This window comes from Oncorhynchus tshawytscha, linkage group LG01, assembly GCF_018296145.1.
Source record: "Oncorhynchus tshawytscha isolate Ot180627B linkage group LG01, Otsh_v2.0, whole genome shotgun sequence".
Taxonomy (NCBI): Eukaryota; Metazoa; Chordata; class Actinopteri; order Salmoniformes; family Salmonidae; genus Oncorhynchus; species Oncorhynchus tshawytscha.
Window position 1 is genome coordinate 85,107,541 of NC_056429.1, and position 24,423 is coordinate 85,131,963.

Genomic DNA, 24,423 nt, shown 5'->3' on the forward strand with positions numbered 1-24,423 from the left:
ATATGCATAATCCTATTTTCTGTGCAGAGAACAGTTTTCCCATTTTATGTCAGTATACACATAGATGAGTGACTTTCTGTATTTAGAAAATATACTGAACAAAAATATCAACGCAACATGCAACAATTTCGACAATTTTACTGAGTTACAGTCCATATAAGGAAATCAGTCAATTGAAATCAATTCATTAGGCCCTAGTCTATGGATTTCACGACTGGGCAGGGGTGCAGACATGGGTGGGCCTGGGAGGACATAGGCCCACCCACTGGGGAGCCATGCCCAGCCAATCAGAATGAGTCTTTCCTCACAAAAGGGCTTTATTAAAGGTAGAAATACTCCTCAGTTTCATCAGCTGTTCGGATGGCTGTTCGGGTGGCTGTTCTCAGACGATCCTGTAGGTGAAGAAGCCGGATGTGGAGGCCAGTTGGATGTACTATCAAATTCTCTAAACCAATGTTGGAAGTGGTTTATGGTAGAGATATTAGCATTCAATTCTCTGGCAACAGCTCTAGAGGACATTCCTGCAGTCAGCATGCCAATTGCATGTTCCTTCAAAAGTTGGGACCTCTGTGGCATTGTGTTGTGTGACAAAACGGCACATTTTAGAGTGGCCGTTAGTTAAAATCAAATTGCATTAGTCACATGCGCCGAATACAACAGGTGTAGACCTTACAGTGAAATGCTTACTTACAAGCCCCTAACCAACAATGCCGTTTTAAAAAATACAGACAAGAAAGAAAAGTAACAAGCAATTTAAGAGCAGCAGTAAAATAACAATAGCGAGACTATATACAGGTGGGTACCGGTACAGAGTCAATGTGCGGGGTCACCGGTTAGTGAGGTAATATGTACATGTAGGTAGAGTTGTTAAAGTGACTATGCATAGATGGTAACAGCAGAAAGTAGCAGCGGTGTGAAAGGGGGAGTCTGGTTAGCCGTTTGATTAGATGTTCAGGAGTATTATGGCTTGGACCTAGACTTGGGGCTCCGGTACCGCTTGCCGTGCGCTAGCTGAGAGAACAGTTTATGACTATGGTGGCTGGAGTCTGACAATTTTTCGGCCTTCCTATGACACTGCCTGGTATAGAGGTCCTGGATGGCAGAAAGCTTGGCCCCAGTGATGTACTGGGCCGTATGCACTACCCTCTGTAGTGCCTTGCGGTCAGAGGCTGAGCATTTGCCATACCAGGCAGTGATGCAACTAGTCAGGATGCTCTCGATGGTGCAGCTGTAGAACCTTTTGAGGATCTGAGGACCCATGCCAAATCTTTTCAGTCTCCTGAGGGGGAATGGGTTTTGTCTTGCCCTCTTCACGACTGTCTTGATGTGTTTGAACCATGTTAGTTTGTTGATGATGTGGACACCAAGGAACTTGAAGCTCTCAACCTGCTCCACTGCAGCCCCGTCGATGAGAATGGTGGTGTGGTCGGTCCTCTTTTTCCTGTAGTCCACAATCATGGGCAGCTCTCGACTGTGCTTCCCTTTGTAGTCTGTAATAGTTTGCAAGCCTTGCCACATCCGACGAGCGTCAGAGCCAGTGTAGTATGATTCGATCTTTGTCCTGTATTGATGCTTTGCCTGTTTGATGGTTCGTCGGAGGGTTTAGCGGTATTTCTTATAAGCTTCTGGGTTAGAGTCCCGCTCCTTGAAAACGGCAGCTCTAGCCTTTTGCTCAGTGAGGATGTTGCCTGTAATCCATGGCTTCTGGTTGGGGTATGTACGTCGGACACTGTGCGGACGACGTCATCGATGCACTGATTGATGAAGCCAGTGAATGATGTGGTGTACTCTTCAATGCCGTCGTAGGAATCCTGGAACATATTCCAGTCTGTGATAGCAAAACAGTCCTGTAGCTTAGCATCTGCTTCATCTGACCACTTATTTATTGATCTAGTCACTGGTGCTTCCTGCTTTAATTTTTGCTTGTAAGCAGGAATCAGGAGGATAGAATTATGGTCATATTTTCCAAATGGAGGGCGAGGGAGAGCTTTGTATGCGTCCCTGTGTGTGGAGTAAAGGTGGTCCAGAGGTTTTTTCCCTCTGGTTGCACATGTGACATGCTGATAGAAATGTTGTCAAACGGATTTAAGTTTCCCTGCATTAAAGTCCCTGGCTACTAGGAGCGCCGCCTCTGGGTGAATGTTTTCTTGTTTGCTTTTGGCGGAATACAGCTCATTCAATGCTGTCTTAGTGCCAGCCTCTGACTGTGGTGGTATGTAAAACTGCTACGAAAAATATAGATGAAAACTATCTAGGTAGATAGTGTGGTCTACAGCGTATCATGAGATACTCTACCTCAGGCGAGCAATAGCTCGAGACTTCCTTAGATATCATGCACCAGCTGTTATTTACAAAAATACATAGTCCGCCGCCCCTTGTCTTACCAGACGCCGCTGTTCTATCCTGCCAGTACAGCGTATATGCAGCCAGCTGAATGTTGACAGTGTTGTCGTTCAGCCACGATTCCGTGAAGTATAAGATATTAGTTTTCAATGTCCCGTTAGTAGTTTAATCTTTCGTGTAGGTCATCTATTTTATTCTCCAAAGATTGCACGTTTGCTAGCAGAATCGAAGGAGGTGGAGGTTTATTCGATCGCCTACTAATCCTCAGAAGGCAGCCTGCCCTCTGGCCCCTTTTTCACCACAGACTGTCCGTGGTGAGTAATCACAGTCCTGATGTCCAGAAGTTATTTTCGGTCATAAGAGACGGTAGCGGCAACATTATGTACAAAATAAGTTACAAACAACGCAAATAAACAAACAAAAAAACACAATCGGTTGTGGACATCAGCCTTCTTCTCCGGCACCATTGTTACTTTAGTTGTCCTCAGCACAAGGTGCACCTGTTTAAAGATCATGCTGTGTAATCAGGGTCTTGATATGCCTGTACAGCACTTTGTGACATCGGCTGATGTAAAAAGGGCTTTATAAATAAATGTGATTGATTGGTTGATTGATTGATGCCACACCTGTCATGTGGATGGATTACCTTGTCAAAGGAGAAATGCTCACTAACAGGAATGTAAACAAATTTGTGCACAAAATTTGAGACTAATCTTTTTGTACATATGGAACAATTCTGGGATCTTTCATTTCAGCTCATGAAACATGGGACTAACACTACATGTTGCTTTTACATTTTTGTTCAGTATACTAACTGCAGCAGGAGGCAACTTCAGAGGTTTTTTGTAGAGCACATACAAAAGTTTTTATAACTATCCCCAAGATAGAACAGAGCCTGTCATTTCCAATAGAAACAAATTAGTCACAGTGGGCATAACAAGAAAGGAGAGGGGCAGGGCCAAGCACATTCTAGCGAGAGCCTATTGGCACGTTCTACCACATATTTGCATATTTCCATTAGGCAACGCCTACTCTGAAGTGCAATACGTCAATTCACCTCTTCCCTCCTTCTAAACAACCCATTTTTTAAAAACTTTTGCAAAGGGTAAAATCTACTAAACTTAATCAATTCTGTTCGTAACAGAATTTTGTTTTGGGAACAGGAAACTGTTTTGAGATCAAACGTTTAATTGATGAGACAATTAGTATAATATCTGAAAAATCCATCTCGCCACATCGTCTCCAACTGCCGGCCACTGGATGACCATATTTGGTAGTGAGTGGAAACGCCAACCGGATGCTTGTCAATAGACCTTTTGCGCAACGTAGCAACGCCCACTTCCGCCAACTTCCTACCCGATACAGCCTGATACAGCCTGATTGTACCCATACCATAATATTTTATCATTAATATTTATCATTACCTCAGTATATTAATATATTATAATATTATACACTGCTCAAAAAAATAAAGGGAACACTAAAATAACACATCCTAGATCTGAATGAATGAAATATTCTTATTAAATACTTTTTTCTTTACATAGTTTCTTTACATAGTTGAATGTGCTGACAACAAAATCACACAAATATTATCAATGGAAATCACATTTATCAACCCATGGAGGTCTGGATTTGGAGTCACACTCAAAATTAAAGTGGAAAACCACACTACAGGCTGATCCAACTTTGATGTAATGTCCTTAAAACAAGTCAAAATGAGGCTCAGTAGTGTGTGTGGCCTCCACGTGCCTGTATGACCTCCCTACAACGCCTGGGCATGCTCCTGATGAGGTGGCGGATGGTCTCCTGAGGGATCTCCTCCCAGACCTGGAGTAAAGCAACCGCCAACTCCTGGACAGTCTGTGGTGCAACTGTGGCGATGGTGGATGGAGCGAGACATGATGTCCCAGATGTGCTCAATTGGATTCAGGTCTGGGGAACGGGCGGGCCAGTCCACAGCATCAATGGCTTCCTCTTGCAGGAACTGCTGACACACTCCAGCCACATGAGGTCTGGGTTCCTCCTAACGCATTGTCTTGCATTAGGAGGAACCCAGGGCCAACCGCACCAGCATATGGTCTCACAAGGGGTCTGAGGATCTCATCTTGGTACCTAATGGCAGTCAGGCTACCTCTGGCGAGCACATGGAGGGCTGTACGGCCCCCCAAAGAAATGCCACCCCACACCATGACTGACCCACCGCCAAACCGGTCATGCTGGAGGATGTTGCAGGCAGCAGAACGTTCTCCACGGCGTCTCCAGACTCTGTCACGTGCTCAGTGTGAATCTGCTTTCATCTGTGAAGAGCACAGGGCGCCAGTGGCGAATTTTCCAATCTTGGTGTTCTCTGGCAAATGTCAAACGTCCTGCACGGTGTTGGGCTGTAAGCACAACCCCCACCTGTGGACGTCGGGCCCTCATACCACCCTCTTGGACTCTGTTTCTGACCGTTTGAGCAGACACATGCACATTTGTGGCCTGCTGGGGGTCATTTTGCAGGGCTCTGGCAGTGCTCCTCCTGCTCCTCCTTGCACAAAGGCGGAGGTAGCGGTCCTGCTGCTGGTTTGTTGCCCTCCTACGGCCTGGCCTCCTCCACGTCTCCTGATGTACTGGCCTGTCTCCTGGTAGCGCCTCCATGCTCAGGACACTACGCTGACAGACACAGCAAACCTTCTTGCCACAGCTCACATTGATGTGCCATCCTGGATGAGCTGCACTACCTGAGCCACTTGTGTGGGTTGTAGACTCCGTCTCATGCTACCACTAGAGTGAAAGCACCGCCAGCATTCAAAAGTGACCAAAACATCAGCCAGGAAGCATAGGAACTGAGAAGTGGTCTGGTCACCACCTGCAGAACCACTCCTTTATTGGGGGTGTCTTGCTAAATGCCTATAATTTCCACCTGTTGTCTATTCCATTTGCACAACAGCATGTGAAATTTATTGTCAATCAGTGTTGCTTCCTAAGTGGACTGTTTGATTTCACAGAAGTGGGATTGACTTGGAGTTACATTGTGTTGTTTAAGTGTTCCCTTTATTTTTTTGAGCAGTGAAATTCTTGTTGAAAATTTTGTTTATCCGTTCAGTTAGTGATTTTTGTAATTCTATCGTGTTCTGCGTGTTTTATTGTCTCTATCTAGAAAACGTTAGCTACCAGTATCTAGCTAACGCTAATGCAAACGACGTTAACGTTATTAGTTGGTATGGCATCTTTATTGAAAGTTAAGAAATGAATAAGATTTCATTGAACCTTCTAGTGGGCTTCGACATCTGAAGAAGGGAGCAGTACCGTTGCTATTCCAGTGGAATATTACCATGTCACTGATGGGAAGCATCAACTGCATCTGGGCTGTGGCTCGCCTCACAAAACTAACAGTGTCGGCCTCTTGTGAAGGTGTGGGCCAAGGAGCAATGAGCTACTACTGCAATGCATCTTTCCTTTTTTTTGCTGTGACCCTCCACATTGTCTAACACCCTGTAGTCAATTTATTGTTAATAAACACCTCTGCTTCTTCTCCAAACAAAATATTATAAAGAGTTTATTTACAGTGACAAGAGAACAGAAAAATGTAACTGAATTATTTTAAATAATTAATTGCACAGACAGATTTGTTGGTTTGTTTCTCTTTCATTGAAAGATAAAGGACGCTGTCCCTTGTTATTTAGTATTTCCTGCCAAAGAACATTTGCATGTACACATAAGTAGTACCAGTCACCCTTCTCTCTAATTAGTGAGAACACCACTGGGTCTCTATGTATTCTCTCACCTGAAGAGACTATGTGAAGCTGGTCTTCTTCACTGACCACAAATGTGCAGCCTTGAAAGTTGCTATGCAGCCTGTAGCCATCCAGGGGCAGTGAAGGGAATGGTGGTGTCTCCATATGGTGAACTATGTGTTACATAGTGATTGGAGGCTGCACCTGAAATTAAATAATTTTATATCGTCAAAGTGTAATCGGATATGACCAGCTACTACCTACTATACTGGCTATTAGGGAATACTCACCTAATCCCTCCTTCTGCCATGTGATTTTTGATGGGCTTGGTGATGGCCATTTTGCCTATGAGCACAGGTTGTAGACCCTGTAAAAAGACAGTACAAGGGCTCTATTCTAAATCGAATCATGAGACGATTTAAGTTTTCATTAAATAATTTATTAGCTGCCGCTGTGATTATTATGATGTGATGATAAACATATGATGTTAATATGTGGTATAGCTATTAAAACATACCATAGTCCTTGGCTTATGCCACTGCTGCTCGGCCTTTGTGCAGCTGTGCACAGGTGGGACGACTGATGTTCCCATCTAGGAATAGTGTGCAGACTGGAATAGTAATGCAACTGTGTGGTTGCATAGTGCAGTGCCAGAAACATATGAACAGTGATGTTGTCATTGTTACTGGCTCAGAGTGCTTCAGTACAACCTACGTGGGGATATAAAAATAAAATGATTTGACAATAAAATCACTCAACATGTGTCACGACCAGCAAACAGACATTGACTGACACAACATGCAACAGCCACTAAATTCATTACAGCAATACGTGTTTTAACGTTCCATTAAGGGTATATTCCCTTGTTTAAATATAATTTAATGCGTCCAACATAAGAGTTTACATAAACAGCAAGGAAGACAACTGAACAATTACTACACTAAGAACGGTTTCATAGACATGGGTTAGGCCTAGTCCTAGACTAAGCAATGCCTCTTAATGCAGATTTTCATTGACAGGAACTTCTTAGTCTAAGACTAGGCTTCATCTCTGACTTTGTAACCGGCATGTACAGTCCTGGCCAAAGGTTTTGAAAATGACACAAATATTAATTTCCACAAAGTTTGCTGCTTCAGTGTCTTTAGATATTTTGTCAGATGTTACTATGGAATACTGAAGTATAATTACAAGCATTTCATAAGTGTCAAAGGCTTTTATTGACAATTACATGAAATTGATGCAGAGTCAATATTTGCAGTGTTGACCCTTCTTTTTCAAGACCTCTGCAATCCGCCCTGGCATGCTGTCAATTAACTTCTGGGCCACATCCTGACTGATGGCAGCCCATTCTTGCAGAGTTTGTTATAATTTGTGGGTTTTTGTTTGTCCACCCGCCTCTTGAGGATTGACCACAAGTTCTCAATGGGATTAAGGTCTGGGGAGTTCTGGCCATGGACCCAAAATATCAATGTTTTGTTCCCTGAGCCACTTAGTTATCACTTTTGCCTTATGGCAAGGTGCTCCATCATGCTGGAAAAGGCATTGTTCGTCTCCAAACTGTTCCGGGATGGTTGGGAGAAGTTGCTCTCGGAGGATGTGTTGGTACCATTCTTTATTCATGGCTGTGTTCTTAGGCAAAATTGTGAGTGAGCCCACTCCCTTGGCTGAGAAGCAACCCCACACATGAATGGTCTCAGGATGCTTTACTGTTGACATGACACAGGACTGATGGCAGCACTCACCTTGTCTTCTTCTGGACAAGCTTTTTTCCAGATGCCACAAACAAGGGGGGGATTCATCAGAGAAGATTACTTTACCCCAGTCCTCAGCAGTCCAATTCCTGTACCTTTTGCAGAATATCAGTCTGTCTCTGATGTTTTTCCTGGAGAGAAGTGGCTTCTTTGCTGCTCTTCTTGACACCAGGCCATCCTCCAAAAGTCTTTGCCTCACTGTGCGTGCAGATGCACTCACACCTGCCTGCTGCCATTCCTGAGCAAGCTCTGTACTGGTGGTGCCCCGATCCCGCAGCTGAATCAACTTTAGGAGACGGTCCTGGCCCTTGCTGGACTTTCTTGGGCACCCTGAAGCCTTCTTCACAACAATTGAACCGCTCTCCTTGAAGTTCTTGATGATCCAATAAATGGTTGATTTAGGTGCAATCTTACTGGCAGCAATATCCTTGCCTGTGAAGCCCTTTTTGTGCAAAGCAATGATGACGGCACGTGTTTCCTTGCATGTAACCATGATTGACAGAGGAAGAACAATGATTCCAAGCACCACCCTCTTTTTGAAGCTTCCTGTCTGTTATTCGAACTCATATCAGCATGACAGTGATCTCCAGCCTTGTCCTCGTCAACACTCACACCTGTGTTAATGAGAGAATCTCTGACATGATGTCAGCTGGTCCTTTTGTGGCAGGGCTGAAATGCAGTGGAAATGTTTTTGGGGGATTCAGTTAATTTGCATGGCAAAGAGGGACTTTGCAATTCATCTGATCACTCTTCATAACATTCTGGAGTATATGCAAATTGCCATCATACAAACTGAGGCAGTAGACTTTGTGAAAATGTTTATGTTTTGTCATTCTCAAAACTTTTGGCCACGACTGTAGTGTGACAAACAGCTGACTTTTCACCCTACACTCAAACTGTGTGGTTTCTCATTTTTCCTCATGGACCTGTAGCGGAAAACCCTTTTGCTGACCTCTCCTGTCACTTTGTCCCTGTTCAAAACTGTTTGGAATAAAAAGAATGAGCAATCATGTTAGCTAGCTACTGTAAAAGGCATGTCTTAAACTACATTACAGCTTTCAGTATATGTCTGTCTGGTCTGATAGGCAACTTGGCTATACATAGTTGAAAAGGTAACTGGAGACAACGTTTGAATCCTTTTTTCCACTTGGAGGTTGGTGCTTTGCTATTTGTTTTGGACAGACGATGTACAACCTTCACTGTAGTCTTTGGCAGCTCTTGCAAGCGCCTTGAGTAAAACAGTGCCATGGTTGGTAATTGCCAGCCACCTTACTAGTTAGCGTGTTAATAGCTAGCTAGCTAAGAGACAAAAAAAGACACAGAACACAATAATTGAATTACAAAAATCACTAACTGAATGGATAAACAGAATTTTCAACAAGAATGATTAAAAAAAACGCTATAGAAATATGATTATATTAATTTACAGAGATAATGATAAAAGGAGCAACTTTGATGCTAGTATGGCTACAATCCAGTTGACAGGAAGCTATGTATCGAACGACGCTGGGCCAATACCCGGACGACGCTGGGTCAATTGTGCGCCACGCTATGGGACTCCCAACTACGGCCAGTTGTACAGCCTGGATTCTAACCAAGGCGTCTGTAGTGACACCTCACGTACTGAGATACAGTGCCTTAGACCGCTGCGCCACTCGGGAGTCCCATATATCTGTGCTTATTTTCTTTGGGTAAATATGGAAAACGCTTCAAATTGGCTTTCCATTTTATCAGACAAAAGCAGACACCTATCACGAATCTTTCCGTCGTTGGTATTATAATTGTGTGTGAATACCTGGCAGTAATTGGCTAGATCAGCCAGGATTGGGGAAAAAAACAATGGAAAAACAAGGCGCTAAGGGGCGGGACATACAAACCAGTCGTGAAAAAAAGTTTCAGTTTTCTCAGTTCATCAACATTTCGTTCTATATGTGATTTTTTTGTTTGTCTTCTGATGAACTTGGAAGCGTTGACAAACCTTGTCACCTTCATATATCTGCTCCAGCTTTTAATTGATAGTCAGACCAGGTCATCTTTACAAGCGTTTAGAAAAGTCGAGAAATATGTCTTATTTTGAGATTCCTGAGATGTTCAAAGCTCTGCTTGAGGATCCCTTCACTATTCCTACCCTTGATTGCAACGGTAAGAAGAAGCGAAATAATCGTATTTTTTTGTGTGCAAATTGTCAATCAATTGCATTGTGACTGAATGATCAGGAATAATGTTTTCCCAGCGCTGTAGTAAACGAATCCACGTGCGACAATGTTGCAACTCAAAACATATTTGATACAGTACGTTTGTTTTCAATAAATGTATCTTAACAGTCTCTTCGACTACAAATACAATATTTTGGAGTGATTTCTCACTGCGAATCCTATATATTGCGTAACATCAATAAAATCCTGGTGCCATTTTGACAGTGGTTACTAGAACGACCTCAGATTAGCCTCGTGTGTAAGGGCGTTGGGCCAGTAACCGAACGGTGGCTGGTTCGAGCTAGGCTATAGGTTTAAAGCGTTGGGCCGGTAAAATACAGATTGCTGGTTCAAATCCCCGAGCCGGCAAGGTGGAACAATCTACCCTGCTCTTGACCAAGGCAGTTAACCAAACCACTGCTCCCCTGGTGTGGATGTCGATTAAGAGTGGTTGGGTTAATGCGGAAGTTGTGCAATTGACTATAGCCTTGTTCACACAGCAGGCCTTAACGCTGAAATCAGTTTTGGACTACTGACTGTTCAAACACCAAATCGGATGTTTGTGTTTTCAAACAGCAGTCGTTTGCTGACATGGCTACATTAGTTGTCATAGTAACGACGTGTGTGTAGGTTAATTGGTGGTGCTCGTGCTTTCTATCACTGAGAAGTTATATAGAAAGCTAAGGTGACAACAATACTGGACGTTTCCCAGTTGCTTTGAATGTTCAAAAGCATAATTTATTAATTTAAAGCCTCAAAGGATAAGATTATCCAACTTTCAAAATGATTCCTTTTTGGCTAGCCACAGTTGTCAGCTAAATAGCTAACTGTGCGCAGCGCCTCCAAAAATGAATCTATCAGCACTTAATTCATTGCACACACCTCAACTGCCAGGCAGTGCGAGGTGGGATATGTATTTTCCAAAACATGCATCCTGTTTGCAACAAGGCACTAAAGTAATACTGCAAAAAAAATGTGGCAAGGCAATTTACTTTTTGTCAATACAACACATTACTGAGTACCACTCCATATTTTAAAGCATAGTGGTGGCTGCGTCAATTTATGTGTATGCTTGTAGTCGTGAAGGACTGGGGAGTTTTTTTAGGATAAAAAATACACGGAACGGAGCTAAATACAGGCAGAATCCTGGAGGAAAACCTGGTTCAATCTGTTTTTCACCAGACACTTTGAGATTAATTCCCCTTTCAGCTGGACAATGATCGAAAACAGGAGGCCAAATCTACATTGGAGTTGTTTACCAAGAAGACAGGTTATGTTCCTGAGTGGCCGACTTACAGTTTTGAATGAAATCTGTTTGAAAATCTATGGCAAGACCTGAAAATGGTTGTCTAGCGATAAATATTTTTATGTTAATATTGGTATGAACATAACAAGATTCAACAACTGAGACATAAACTGAACAAGTTTCAAAGACATGTGACTAATAGAATTTGAATAATGTGTCCCTGAACAAAAGGGGGGTCAAAATCAAAAGTAACGGTCAGTACCTGGTGTGGCCACAATCTGCATTAAGTACCGCAGTGCATCTCCTCATGGACTGCCCCAGATTTGCCAGTTCTTGCTGTGAGATGTTACCCACTCTTCCACCAAGGCACCTGCAAGTTCACAAACATTTCTGGGGGGGGAATGGCCCTAGCCCTCATCCCCCAATCCAACAGGTCCCAGACGTGCTCAATGGGATTGAGATGGCCATAGCAGAACACTGACATTCCTGTCTTGCAGGAAGTCACGCACAGAACGAGCAGTATGGCTGGTGGCATTGTCATGCTGCAGGGTCATGTCAGGATGAGCCTGCAAGAAGGGTACCACATGAGGGAGGAGGATGTCTTCCCTGGAACACACAGCGTTAAGGTTGCCAGCAATGACAACGAGCTCAGTCCGATGATGCTGTGACACACCGCCCCAGACCATGACGGACCCTCCACCTCCAAATTGATCCCACTCCAGAGTACAGGCCTTGGTGTAACACTCATTCTTTCGACGATAAATGCGAATCCGACCATCACCACTGGTGAGACAAAACTGCGACTTGTCAGTGAAGAGCACTTTTTGCCAGTCCTGTCTGGTCCAGCGGCGGTGGGTTTGTGCCCATAGGCGACGTTGTTGCCGGTGATGTCTGGTGAGGACCTGCCTTACAACAGGCTTACAAGCCCTCAGTCCAGCCTGTCTCAGCCTATTGCGGATAGTCTGAGCACTGATGGAGGGATTGTGCGTTCCTGGTGTAACTCGGGCAGTTGTTGTTGCCATCCTGTACCTGTCTCGCAGATGTGATGTTCAGATGTACCGAACCTGTGCAGGTGCTGTTACACGTGGTCTGCCACTGCGAGGACGATCAGCTGTCCATCCTGTCTCCTTGAAGCGCCCGGCTTAGGCGTCTCACAGTACGGACATGGCAATTTATTGGCCCCATCTGCAGTCCTCATGTCTCCTTGCAGCATGCTTAAGGCACGTTCATACAGATGAGCAGGGACCCTGGGCATCTTTCTTTTGGTGTTTTTCAGAGTCAGTAGAAAGGCCTCTTTAGTGTCCTAAGTTTTCATAACTGTGACTTTAATTGCCTACAGTCTGTAAGCGGTTAGTGTCTTAACGACCATTCCACAGGTGCATGTTCATTTATTGTTTATGGTTCATTAAACAAGCATGAGAAACAGTGTTTAAACCCTTTACAATGAAGATCTGTGAAGTTTTTAGGATTTTTACAAATTATCTTTGAAAGACAGGGTCCTGAAAAAGGGATGTTTCATTTTTGCTGAGTTTACAAATGTAAATAAACCAGGTGGCCATTTGATTAGTTTAGTTGTTCAGCAGTCTTATGGCTTGGGGGTAGAAGCTGTTAAGGAGCCTTTTGGTCCTAGACTTGCCGTGCGGTAGCAAAGAAAACAGTCTATAACTTGGGTGACTGGAGTCTCTGACAATTTTATGGGCTTTCCTCTGACACCGCCTATTATTTAGGTCATGGATGGCAGGAAGCCTGGCCCCAGTGATGTACTGGGCCGTACGCACCACTCTCTGTAGCACCCTAGTCAGATGCCGAGCAGTTGCAATACCAGGTGGTGATGCAACCGGTCAGGATGCTCTCAATGGTGCATCTGTAGAACTTTTTGAGGATCTGAGGACCATTGCTAAATCTTTTCAGTCTCCTGAGGGGGAAAAGGTTTTGTTGTGCCTTCTTGTCTTGGTGTGTTTTGACCATGATAGTTTGTTGATATGGACACCAAGGAACTTGAAACTCTCGACCCACTCCACTACAGTCCTGTTGATGTTAATGGGGGCCTGTTTGGACCCATTTTCCTGTAGTCCACAATTAGCTCCTTTGTCTTGCTCACATTGAGGGACAGGTTGTTGTGCTGGCACCACACTGCCAGTTCTCTGACCTCTTCACTATAGGCTGTCTCATCATTGTCGGTGATCAGGCCTACCACTGTTGTGTCGTCAGCAAACTTAATGATGGTGTTGGAGTCGTGTTTGGCCACGCAGTCGTGGGTGAACAGGGAGTACAGGAGGGGACTAAGTACACACCTGAGGGGCCCCAGTGATAAGGATCAGTGTGGCAGATGCATTGTTGCCTACCCTTACCACCTGGGGGCGGCCCATCAGGAAGTCCAGGATCCAGTTGCAGAGGGAGGTGTTTAGTCCAAGGGTCCTTAGCTTAGTGATGAGCTTCATGGGTACTATGGTGTTGAACGCAGAGCTGTAGTCAATGAACAGCATTCTCACGTAGGTTTTCCTTTTGTCCAAGTGGGAAAGGGCTGTGTGGAGTGCAATAGAGATTGCATCATCTGTGGAGCTGTTGGGGCGGAATGCGAATTGGAGTGGGTCTAGGGTTTCTGGGAGGATGCTGTTGATGTGAGCCATGATCCGCCTTTCAAAGCATTTCATGGCTTTCCTACGTGAGTGCTCTGAGGGCGGTAACCTGCCTAAATGATTAACTTCGCTTCCTTAGGCACAGGGACTATGGTGGTCTGCTTAAAACATGTAGGTTTTACAGACTCAGTCAGGGAGAGGTTGAAAATATCAGTGAAGACACTTGCCAGTTGGTCTGCGCATGCTTTGAGTACACGTCCAGGTAATCCATCTGGCCCCGCAGCTTTGTGAATGTTGACCTGTGTTTAAAGGTCTTGCTGACATCGGCTACCGAGAGCGTTATCACACAGTCATCCAGAATAGCTGGTGCTCTTGTGCATGCTTCGGTGTTGCTTGCCTTGAAATGAGCATAAAAGGAATTTAGCTTGTCTGGTAGGCTGGCGTCACTGGGCAGCTCGCGTCTGGGTTAGGAGGGCATAGCGGGATTTCTTATAAGCTTCCGGGTTAGAGTCCCGCTCCTTGAAAGCGGCAGCTCTAGCCTTTAGCTCGATGTGGATGTTTCCTGTAATCCATAGCTTCTGGTTGGGATATGTACGTACGGTCACTGGGGGTGACGTCGTCGATACTCTTATTGATGAAGCCGATGACTGAAGTGGTATACTCCTCAGTGCCTTTGGATGAATCAATGCTGTCGTAGGAATCCTGGAACATATTCCAGTCTGTGCTAGCAAAACATTCCTATAGCCTAACATCTGCTTCATCTGACCACTTCCGTATTGAGTGATTCACTGGTACTTCCTGCTTTAGGTTTTGCTTGTAAGCAGGAATCAGGAGGATAGAATTATGGTCAGATTTGCCAAATGGAAGACGGGGGAGAGCTTTGTATGCATCTCTGTGTGTGGAGTAAAGGTGGTCTAGAGTTTTTTTCCCTCTGGTTGCACATGTGACATGCTGATAAAAATGTGGTAAAACTGATTTAAGTTTCCCTGCATTAAAGTCCCCGGCTACTAGGAGCGCTGCTTCTGGATGAGCATTTTCTGGTTTGCTTATGGCCTTATAGAGTTAGTTGAGTGCGGTCTTAGTGGAGGTAAATAGACGGCTATGAAAAATATAGATGAGAACTCTCTAGGTAGATAGTGTGGTCTACAGCTTATCATAAGGTACTCTACCTCAGGCGAGCAATACCTTGCGACTTCTTTAATATTAGACATTGCGCACCAGCTGTTATTTACAAAAAGACACACACCCCCACCCATCGTCTTACCAGACGTAGATTCTCTGTTCTGCCGGTGCAAGGAAAATCCCACCAGCTCTATATTAGCCGTGTCGTCATTCAGCCATGACTCAGTGAAACATAAGATATTACAGTTCTTAATGCTCCGTTGGTAGGATAATCATTAATCGTAGGTCATCAATTTTATTTTCCATGTTAGCAAATAGGGAGGATGGCAGTGGGAGTTTACTCGCTTGCCTATGGATTCTCAGAAGGCAGCCTGATCTGCGTCCTCTTTTCCTCTGTCTTTTCATCATGCAAATGACGCGGATTTGAGCCTGTTCCCGGGAGAGCAGTCTATCCTTCCAGTTCGTGGTGAGTAATCACTGATGTCCAGAAGTTATTTTCGGTCATAAGAGATGGTAGCAGCAACATTATGTACAAAATAAGTTACGAACAACGCATAAAAACCTAACAAAATAGCACAATTGGTTAGGAGCATGTAAAACGTCAGCCGTCCTCTCCGGCGTCATTTTATACTGTATATTAGGACTATTAACAGCTTTTCAATAATTTGTGAAGCATCTATGAAGGCCTTGTAAAGGATTTATGAAGGTGTCATAAAGACATAGCAGTGGACAGCATCTCTGTTTTCTCTTCTTGTGCTGTGGTGTGGATGCTGGACTAGTTCTGTGTCAGAGGTGGCTGGTGGGAAGAGCTATGCTATACTGACAGTACAGCTAACTCTACTCTTAAAAACAACTACAATACATGAATGCTGTCCTTGCCTTTGCTTGATCAGTTTGAAAACAAATGTTTGACAACTCACAATTTAGAATCATGTTTTTAGTAAGGGCTTGTGCATTTGGTTTTCATGATGTATATCAGTGGAGACTGCTGAGGGGAGGAAGGCTCATAATTAAAATTTTACATGTTTTATTTAACCTGTATTTAGCGAGGCAAGTCAGTTGCAGAACAATTCAAAAATAAAGAAAATTAAAATATAGGATAAAACACACATCAGGACAAGACACCAACGCTACATAAAGAGAGACTTAAGACAACAACATAGCAACACATAGCAACACAGCATGGTAGCAACACAACATGGTAGCAACACAACATGGTAGCAACACAACATGGTAGCATCACATGGCAGCAGAACAACATGGTAGCAGGACAAAACATGGAAAAAATATTATTGGGCATAATAATGGCTGGAATTGAGTATAATGGAATAAATGGAATGGTTTCAAACACATTAAAACCATGTGTTTGATGCCATTCCATTTGCTCCATTCTGGCCATTATTATGAGTCATCCTCCCCACAGCAGCCTCCACTGGTGTATATGCATATACATGTTTTAATTTAACCTTTTATTTAACTAGGCAAGTCAGTTAAGAACAAATTCTTTACTATGATGGGCCTACATCGGCCAAACCCGGACGACGCTGGGCCAATTGTGCGCAGCCGTATGGACTAGCCCGTGTCTGAATATATGTAGGCTGTTTAGTGTCTAAATAAGTGTAGTGTGTATAGTAAAGTATCATGCTTAATGTGAGTGACTGGCACAATATCGTACGGAGATATGTCCATAAATACAGTGACTAAAAAAAAATGTGTCATGGTAAAATAGCGACACCTGTCTCAAATCGCAAAGCTCCGCACCTCCCCCTGGCAATGCAGCAGAGCAGACCGGTCCTTCACTTGTACTCAATTTGAATAGTAGGCGATCACTGCGCAGTCTTCATTGGTTCTCCGTGTTTTTTTTTTAGCATACGATGATGGCACGTGTTGCCATGTGAGAACGAAGCGAATGAACCAGGGCTCGGTTTCCTTTTATTTTAGACTTTAAATGATTTTTGGAAACCGGGTAATTTGTGACTCACAATTGTAATGTTATATGGCATAGGCTAGACAATAAAACAAATGTTATTTTCTCACAAAGGAGTCATACCGCCTATAGATTATTGTTTGATGCCCAGAATAGCTGGTCAAATAAATAGGCCTAAAAACACATTTGTTCCTCGAGAAATTTTGACACTGCATGCGTAAGGTACTGTCACTACACACCAACTGTACCAACATTTGCTTTCCTAAGTCTAAAGTATGGATATATATATCATTGAGGTTGTTCCACCCTCCCAACACGTTTCCTCTAATTTATGCAGAGTTACAACAGATATATAATTCGGTCAACCAATGGTATATCACACCTTGCCTACGTTGCTCCGAGAATGTTAATATTCATAATGGTAGAGAAGAAAAACACCAATCAGAACAGGGCTATTGTATATTTTCTACTCAAGAGGTGTGGTTTCTGTTGACCAACAAAACGTTTTTTGTTGCGTTATTTGTAGTCAGTTCATACTCTGAAGAGGTAGTCTAATGTAGTATCGTTCGCTGTTACATTGTGACATTTAGCCAAATTGCAGTTTCACTAACAGATACTTTTGTTTTACGGAGAGGATATTCTGTTACATTCGCCTATGCTTCATTGTTGGAGGAGTCTATCTTAAAATTTGTTTTTGCTTAATTGCCGTAAAAAATGTCAGGAGAGCCGATCACCACCACACTGGAAACCTTCATGGGGTCACCGGGTGCTTTTCCCGTGGTATTGAAGAAAATAATGGAAATGCCCCCACCGAATTTACTCGAGGGCGACGATGGTAAGTCTACTCTAGATGCTTCTCTGTGTGGGGTTTGAACGCATCGTTTGTTCTAGGAAAATAACTGAGAAGAGGCCGAATTGTGCCGGAGAAAGCCGAATGCGAATACAACGTATGCAATGCAGGAAATTGGTACACAGACTCACACCCTTTCTGTTTGTTGTTTTTATAGTGTTATTATCTATAAGAATTCAGCTATCCCTTCATCTGAATTTAAACTAAAATTAGGTAGCTACACTTAAATTCTGGGGTTCGCAGACAGCACACCATTTTTAATGTCACATGTCACGTACAGTGAAATGCCTTTCTTGCAAGCGCCAACAACAATGGAGGAAGCAATATCAATGTAGCACTAAAAATAGCATAAGGCTAGTTGACAGTAAACTCTTCTCTAAACCTCATCACAACTCCGTAACTTTACTGGAACCACTTTTAGTAGGTCACATTTCTCTGTCTCCTAGTGTCATGGTCCACTTTTCTACCAAATTCTGATGTAGTATTTCATCAAATCTCCTCCATTGTTTGAAACATGAAGCCTGCATGATCAAACTTGTGGGCTAGATTGTCACATGGACCACTTTATTTATTTATGCATGTGTGTGTGTCCTGAGTGTTTTATCCACAGCCATTTACAATCTACTGAATGATCATGTCAAATAAACCCTTTTCCAATGATTGTCTTCTCCTCCATTTGTTTTATCCACCCTGCTATAACTCATAAAATTAACCATTGCTTTTCTGTTTTACTGCCACAGACAATGACAAGGAGAAGCTGCTTATGGGGGACAATGTGGACCTTGAAGGAGGGAGTGGGATGGGTCCGTCGGCCGCCCTGACCCCTGCCATCTGGGATAAGACTATCCCGTACAATGGGGAGACCTTCCACCTGGAGTATATGGACCTGGAGGAGTTCCTCATGGAGAACGGCATCTCCACCTCACCCTCATCCCTGGACGATGCTCTCAACATGGAGAATGCAGCGAAGACAGAGATGCCCACCACCATGGCAGCCAAGACCAAGAGAGCCCCAGCCGCCCCCATTTCTCTGCTGCCCATCCTGGAGCTGGATCAGTGTGAGGAAGAAGGGGTCACTATCACCCTCAACAGTATTGATATCGCAGATGAGACAGGTAGGCCGACATCTGTGAGACCTTTAGGGCCTTATGCATTTAAATATTAGCCTGTTAGTGTTGTTACACTGGTAGTTACATGGTATAATGTGTAAGTAATACAAAAAGTGAGAGAAAAAATGCATTAAAGATCAAAGTAAACCAAGTAAGTTGTTCTCGGTTCTGCTATAGACAGGCAGATAATCTGAGCACCAAGGACACACGACACATGTACAGGGAAACACTGTCGCTGCCGTAGATGGTAGAGAAAATAGATCGTAGCTATGCTGACCAACAGATGTGGGCTGGGCTCCTTGGAGGCCATCCTTATCAAATGTAGAAGTCTTTAACTTGATGTCTGCCAATTTGAGTCACTGGATTTATTCTAATCTACTCCAGTTCAGGATATTAACAGGATATAGCCAAATATATGGTTCTGGAACAGGACTTACATTACTTGCAGTCTCACATAAAAGAATGCCTCATTTACACCAGGAGCATTTATTTACCAACCCATAAAACTGATAGTAGCATTTTCACATTAACCCAAACGGTATACTTGAACCCTAATGCTTGGTCACCTGTGTCTCCCCACAGAGGTGGTGACAGACAAGGACAGGCTGACCCCTGAACCCACCGACCCAGAGGAGATTGAGGTGGACGTGAACTTTGACCCAGATCCTACCGACCTGGTCCTGTCCAGTGTTCCTGGAGGAGCGCTGTTCAACCCACGCAAACACAAGTTCTCAGAGGAGGAACTCAAACCTCAACCGATGATCAAGAAGGCCAAGAAGGTGTATGTACCTGAGGATTCTAAGGTAAATCAGAGACATGGAGGCTGGAAATGTGGGTTTGGTATGTAGGTAGGTGTACACAGCTTTTTCTAATTCCAAGAAGAGGAATTGTTTTATAAAAAAATTGTAATATTTAATTTTGTATTACAGTACCATCAGTTAGTTCATAGAGCATTCAGCCATTTTGAAGGTCGCTTTAAATTACTTATCACCAGTGAGGGAAAACAAGAGTTTGCTTTTCAAGGACGCTTTCAATAACTTAGCAGCGACATTGAATTGAAAGCATGCTCTCAGCATCAAGATCGCTTTCAATAAAAACCTTGTTCTCTTTCTCCTGGTACTCTCTGCTCTTTCTCCCTCTACACCTCTATCTCCTCACCAGGATGAAAAGTACTGGCAGAGGAGGAAGAAGAACAATGTGGCAGCGAAGCGTTCGCGGGACGCGCGGCGACTCAAGGAGAACCAGATCACAGTGCGGGCGGCATTCCTGGAGCGCGAGAACACGGCACTACGACAGGAAGTGGGCGAGCTACGGAAGGACTTTGCCCGCAGCAAGAATGTTGTGGCCCAATACGCGGCCAAATTCGGAGAGCTGTAAGGGACCAAACACAGACAACCGCTGGCTGGTGCACACAGATTGCATCAGCCAGTCACTTCATTTTGGTCAGGTCACTAAGTAGTAACATCCTTAGTTTATTGTGGTCAGGAATCAGTTGTGAATACCCACTGTTGCGCTTCATGTGATAATGAAACATTAACCCTCCCCTCTTCACCTCATGTTAACTCCTCTTCCTCTCCTGGTAAATCATCTACTTTTTCCTCTTTTCTTTCAAGTGCACCGCTGGAAGACAAGTAGGCTACTAGTGATTTTATTTGTGGCAAAACAGTGAATAAATGAGTCGACTGGATTGATGGATCAGATGATGAAGAAGAACAGGAGGAGGAGGAATGTGGAAGACCCCTGCTTATTGTTTTTAAAACTTGTGTGAGTAGATTTTCATATTTAAGTGCTTATTTCAATGCACTACAATGAGTGTATTTTTGGTCATGTTTTGTATACCATTGGCCAGTAAAAAGATAATTGTGTTCATATTTTGAGGGATTGAAATTGGTGGGGTGAGGGTGGGTGATATTTTACTTAGTAAACTGAAAAGGATTTATCTTTTAGGGTTTTAGTCTAAACTAGCATGGCTTATACTTTTATTGTGAACTTTGGTCTCAATGGGACTTCCCTGCAAAAGAAAAACAGCTAAAGAAAATGCATAAATAACCTTCAAATACAATAACTCAAGTTAATCAGGGGACTATTACTGCTTGGTAGTAGTTTTAAAACCATGTTAGGAAGACCTTCAATACAAATCTCTTAATGTACAATTACATGTCAAAACTTGCTCCAAACTGTGTATAATGATTTGTAATATTTCAAAGTCTCTCTGTCTTCAGTCTATTGTCCACTGCTCTTGGATCCTTGTCATTTCAAGGAAATTGATTCACTCTTCAGGTTCTGTGTTTTGTGGTTTTTATTAAGAAATGCTTCAAAAAGTGGTGTACAGTATAGAACCCACAAAAAATGTAAATAGTAGCAGAGCTATATTTTCCAGACTTTCCTTAGTTCCTTAGTATAACTCGATTCAAAAACATTATAAACCAGTTGACTTACAGTATCCATGACATAACTGTGCAATTTATGAGTTTTCTGCAGTTAGAGTATGTGTTCAACCAAAAGTAAAACTCCAAACTTGCTCCTGTTTACTACTTTGGAATGCTTGGAAAGCAGTTTATCCAACTTCTCTGGGACCTTGATCTTCTACAGACATACAGATATGGACAGTTACCACACTCAATGTAAAAAGGTGAAATGTTATTGTGCTTGTGCTCCGTCTGCAATGAGTAGAATACATTTTAGTTACCTCATATGAAACCGGTAAACAGGCTACACATGAAATTTGGTTAAGTTTGTGTATGTTGACGGTTTTTAAAATAGCTTTTGATAAATGTTACTGTTTTTGAAATTCCTTTTGGTAAAGCCAGGTTTCTCAACTCATCGATGTGGTTTGAACTGGGCCTCACAGTTTCAACAAGGACCTCAAAGTGTCTTCAGCCGACTCATTGCGATGCCCAGTGTCTGTTTACATGACCATATCAGACCCCAAAACTCAAGTCTCTTTTCGGGGTTCTGTCTACTGGGTTTTGCTCTTTGGCCTGTGTGTTTCCGTGTTACCAAACCTGCGTGTCACGTTCCTAATACCTGCCGATGTAATAAGAGGAAAATAGGTGAATACAGTGCTTCCAGCTCATGTTTGGGAAATTCTTTGAAGATTTACCTTTTGGAAAGTAGTCTGGATTTTATTTTTGTAAAGATATTTGATAGTTTGTTTTGTGTGTGTTAACAGATAAGAACCTCATTCAAATGGAAACATTCATTTATTGGTTGTTTGCTAAATCTGGACAAGATAAGACAACCCTTTGTGTGTTAGAGGTCTTCCAGTCTTTAGACTTCTCTAGGGTCAGTTTCCAACTAAAGTCATTATTACCCTGGCTTAAATAACCAGTATTTTCTGCTCTTCTATATGAATTCCGTTGGCTGTTATAATCCACTATAACTCTAGATCAGTGCTCAAAGCTGATATCTGCACAAAATAATGTGTAACATCATTAGGGCTTTCATCAATAATGTAGGGAAGCGTTCCAAGATTTTGATTTGGAAAAGCTGGTAGACGATGTAAGTTTTATAAAACATAAGATAATATCTTGATTTCCATAAACCAGTAAACAATGTTAGTAAAACACTGACTTGATTGGGTTACCGCTAAACATTAGCACACTTCCTGACATGTTCAATATTTTTTTGGGAAAAAAGTATGCTACAACGTTTTAAGAAAATGTGCACATATGTTATACAACTGGTGCGGGGAAAATTTTTAGAACTGTTGGAGAATGATCTAATCTTTTTTAACATTGTATACAAATTTTGTGGCATTTTATGTGTGGATAACGTATGCCCTGTATATGAATAAAGCATTGTTGAAAACTGAGCTTACAGTGAAGGTGTTGTTTTGTGGCTAAATTACATGTCTGTGTTTTAAGTGTAATATGACACCCTGTCTCGCTGCAGTACTATCTACTTTCATGAGGCACTGGGTAAAAGCTGACAGACAGAGTCTTTAGAAGAAACCAGCCAGACAAAGGAACACACCATGAATAGCCTTTCAGGACAGAGTTTATCCATTGGCTCTTTTTTGGCATTTTACTTGGCCTTAAAATAAACTTCTGTCCATGCCAGGTGTTGTGTAACGCATTCAGTCACTTGTATAAGCCTCTGAAACGATGCCATCTGTTGGGGGAGATAGGGAGGAAGAAATGATGAGGAAATGGCCAAGACCAGCAAGTAATAGGGCTTGATTGAAATTGCAGCCGACAGTGCAGCCGACTATCGACTGACAGATCTGCAACGAACCTTGCATCATAAATAACTAATCATTACTTATTGTAAGTCAGTCAGTCACAATTGACCCATGAAACATGTTTTACCTGGTTGAATCAATGTTATTTCCATGTAATTTCCACACCAAAAAAATCATTGTGATGTTGAATCAACATGGCAAACTGATTGGACTTGCAAAAAGTCAACATTAGGGCATTTATGGCATTTTATTGGGCTTAAAAGAAACCTCTGGCCATGCCAGGTGTTGTAACACATTCAGTCACTTGTATAAGTCTCTGAGACTGGGAGAAACCACAAAATGCTGAATTTAACTCGACAAAAGGTTTAAATCTTAACTAGACATTGAACTGACATCTGCCCAGTGGGTAGTCCATGAGGTTATGCGATGGGACCAACCATAGAGTTAGTTAGAGGACTCATCTTTATTTGTCTCATTATGGTGTCTAACAGCATAGGCAGGACTATAGAGGAGTCATAAATAACTGCATATGTGGAGTGTTTCTGAAAGTGGTGTTGCAAAATAATTGGGAGGAACAACATACGTGGGGTTATGGAAACAATAGCTAATTGGACAGATTGGTTGATACTCGAGTCTGTTTTGTTACTTCCTCATAGCATTTTAGCTAAGCCTAAGCCTAACTCTTCTCCTAACCAGTTTAGCTAAAATGCTACAAGAAAACAGCAAGCAGCCCCAAAGTCCCTCACAAACTCCTACAGATGCACCATTGAGAGCATCCTGTCGGGCTGTATTGCACCGTCGACAACTTCAGGGCTCTCCAGAGGGTGGTGTGGTCAGCCCAAAACACCATCGGGGGGGGGCACACTGCCTGCCCTCCAGGATATCAACAGCACCCGGTGTCAGAAGAAGGCCAAAAAGATCATCAAGAACCTCAGCCACCCGAGCCACGGCCTGTTAACCCCACTACCATCTAGAAGGCAGAGACAGTACAGGTGCATCAAAGCTGGGAACGAGAGACTGATACCCAGCTTCTATCCCTAGGCCATCAAACTGTTCAACAGCCACTGCTAGACGGCCTCCACCCAGTACTCTGCCCCTCATTCACCAGCCGGCTACCATTGGGTACTCTACCCTGCAGGTAGCATATACATTTGCATACAGTCCTTATCTTGTTAATAGCCTTGTTGCTCTACTTGTACTCTCAGTTATAGTATTGTGTACATTGGACTGGATTATGACTCTGTTTCTCCTGTTACAGAACCACTACCATTCCACTACTATTCCACTATCTCTCCCACTTTGCATCCCATGTTCATCTTCTACTGTGATTGAATAAAGTTCCGGGGTGTATTAACTCTTGGACTGCTTTATGCCCCTCTAACCGGGGGCAGTGTCAGTT

General features: G+C 43.1%; 1 protein-coding gene across 2 annotated transcripts; it reads left to right on the forward strand.

The window, feature by feature from the left end:
- Positions 1 to 9,686: 9,686 nt before the first annotated feature.
- LOC112258597 (thyrotroph embryonic factor) lies at positions 9,687 to 22,655 on the forward strand. Of its 2 annotated transcripts, none has more exons than XM_024433084.2 (5): positions 9,687 to 9,955; positions 18,473 to 18,847; positions 19,424 to 19,644; positions 20,003 to 20,214; positions 20,455 to 22,655. In XM_024433084.2, the coding sequence occupies exons 1-5, from the start codon at positions 9,877 to 9,879 to the stop codon at positions 20,474 to 20,476; spliced, it is 909 nt and encodes a 302-aa protein (XP_024288852.1). In that variant the 5' UTR covers positions 9,687 to 9,876; the 3' UTR covers positions 20,477 to 22,655. The 2 variants fall into 2 exon arrangements, with proteins under 2 accessions (XP_024288852.1, XP_024288842.1); XM_024433074.2 differs by lacking the exon at positions 9,687 to 9,955 and adding an exon at positions 17,382 to 17,717.
- The last annotated feature ends 1,768 nt before the right edge of the window (positions 22,656 to 24,423 follow it).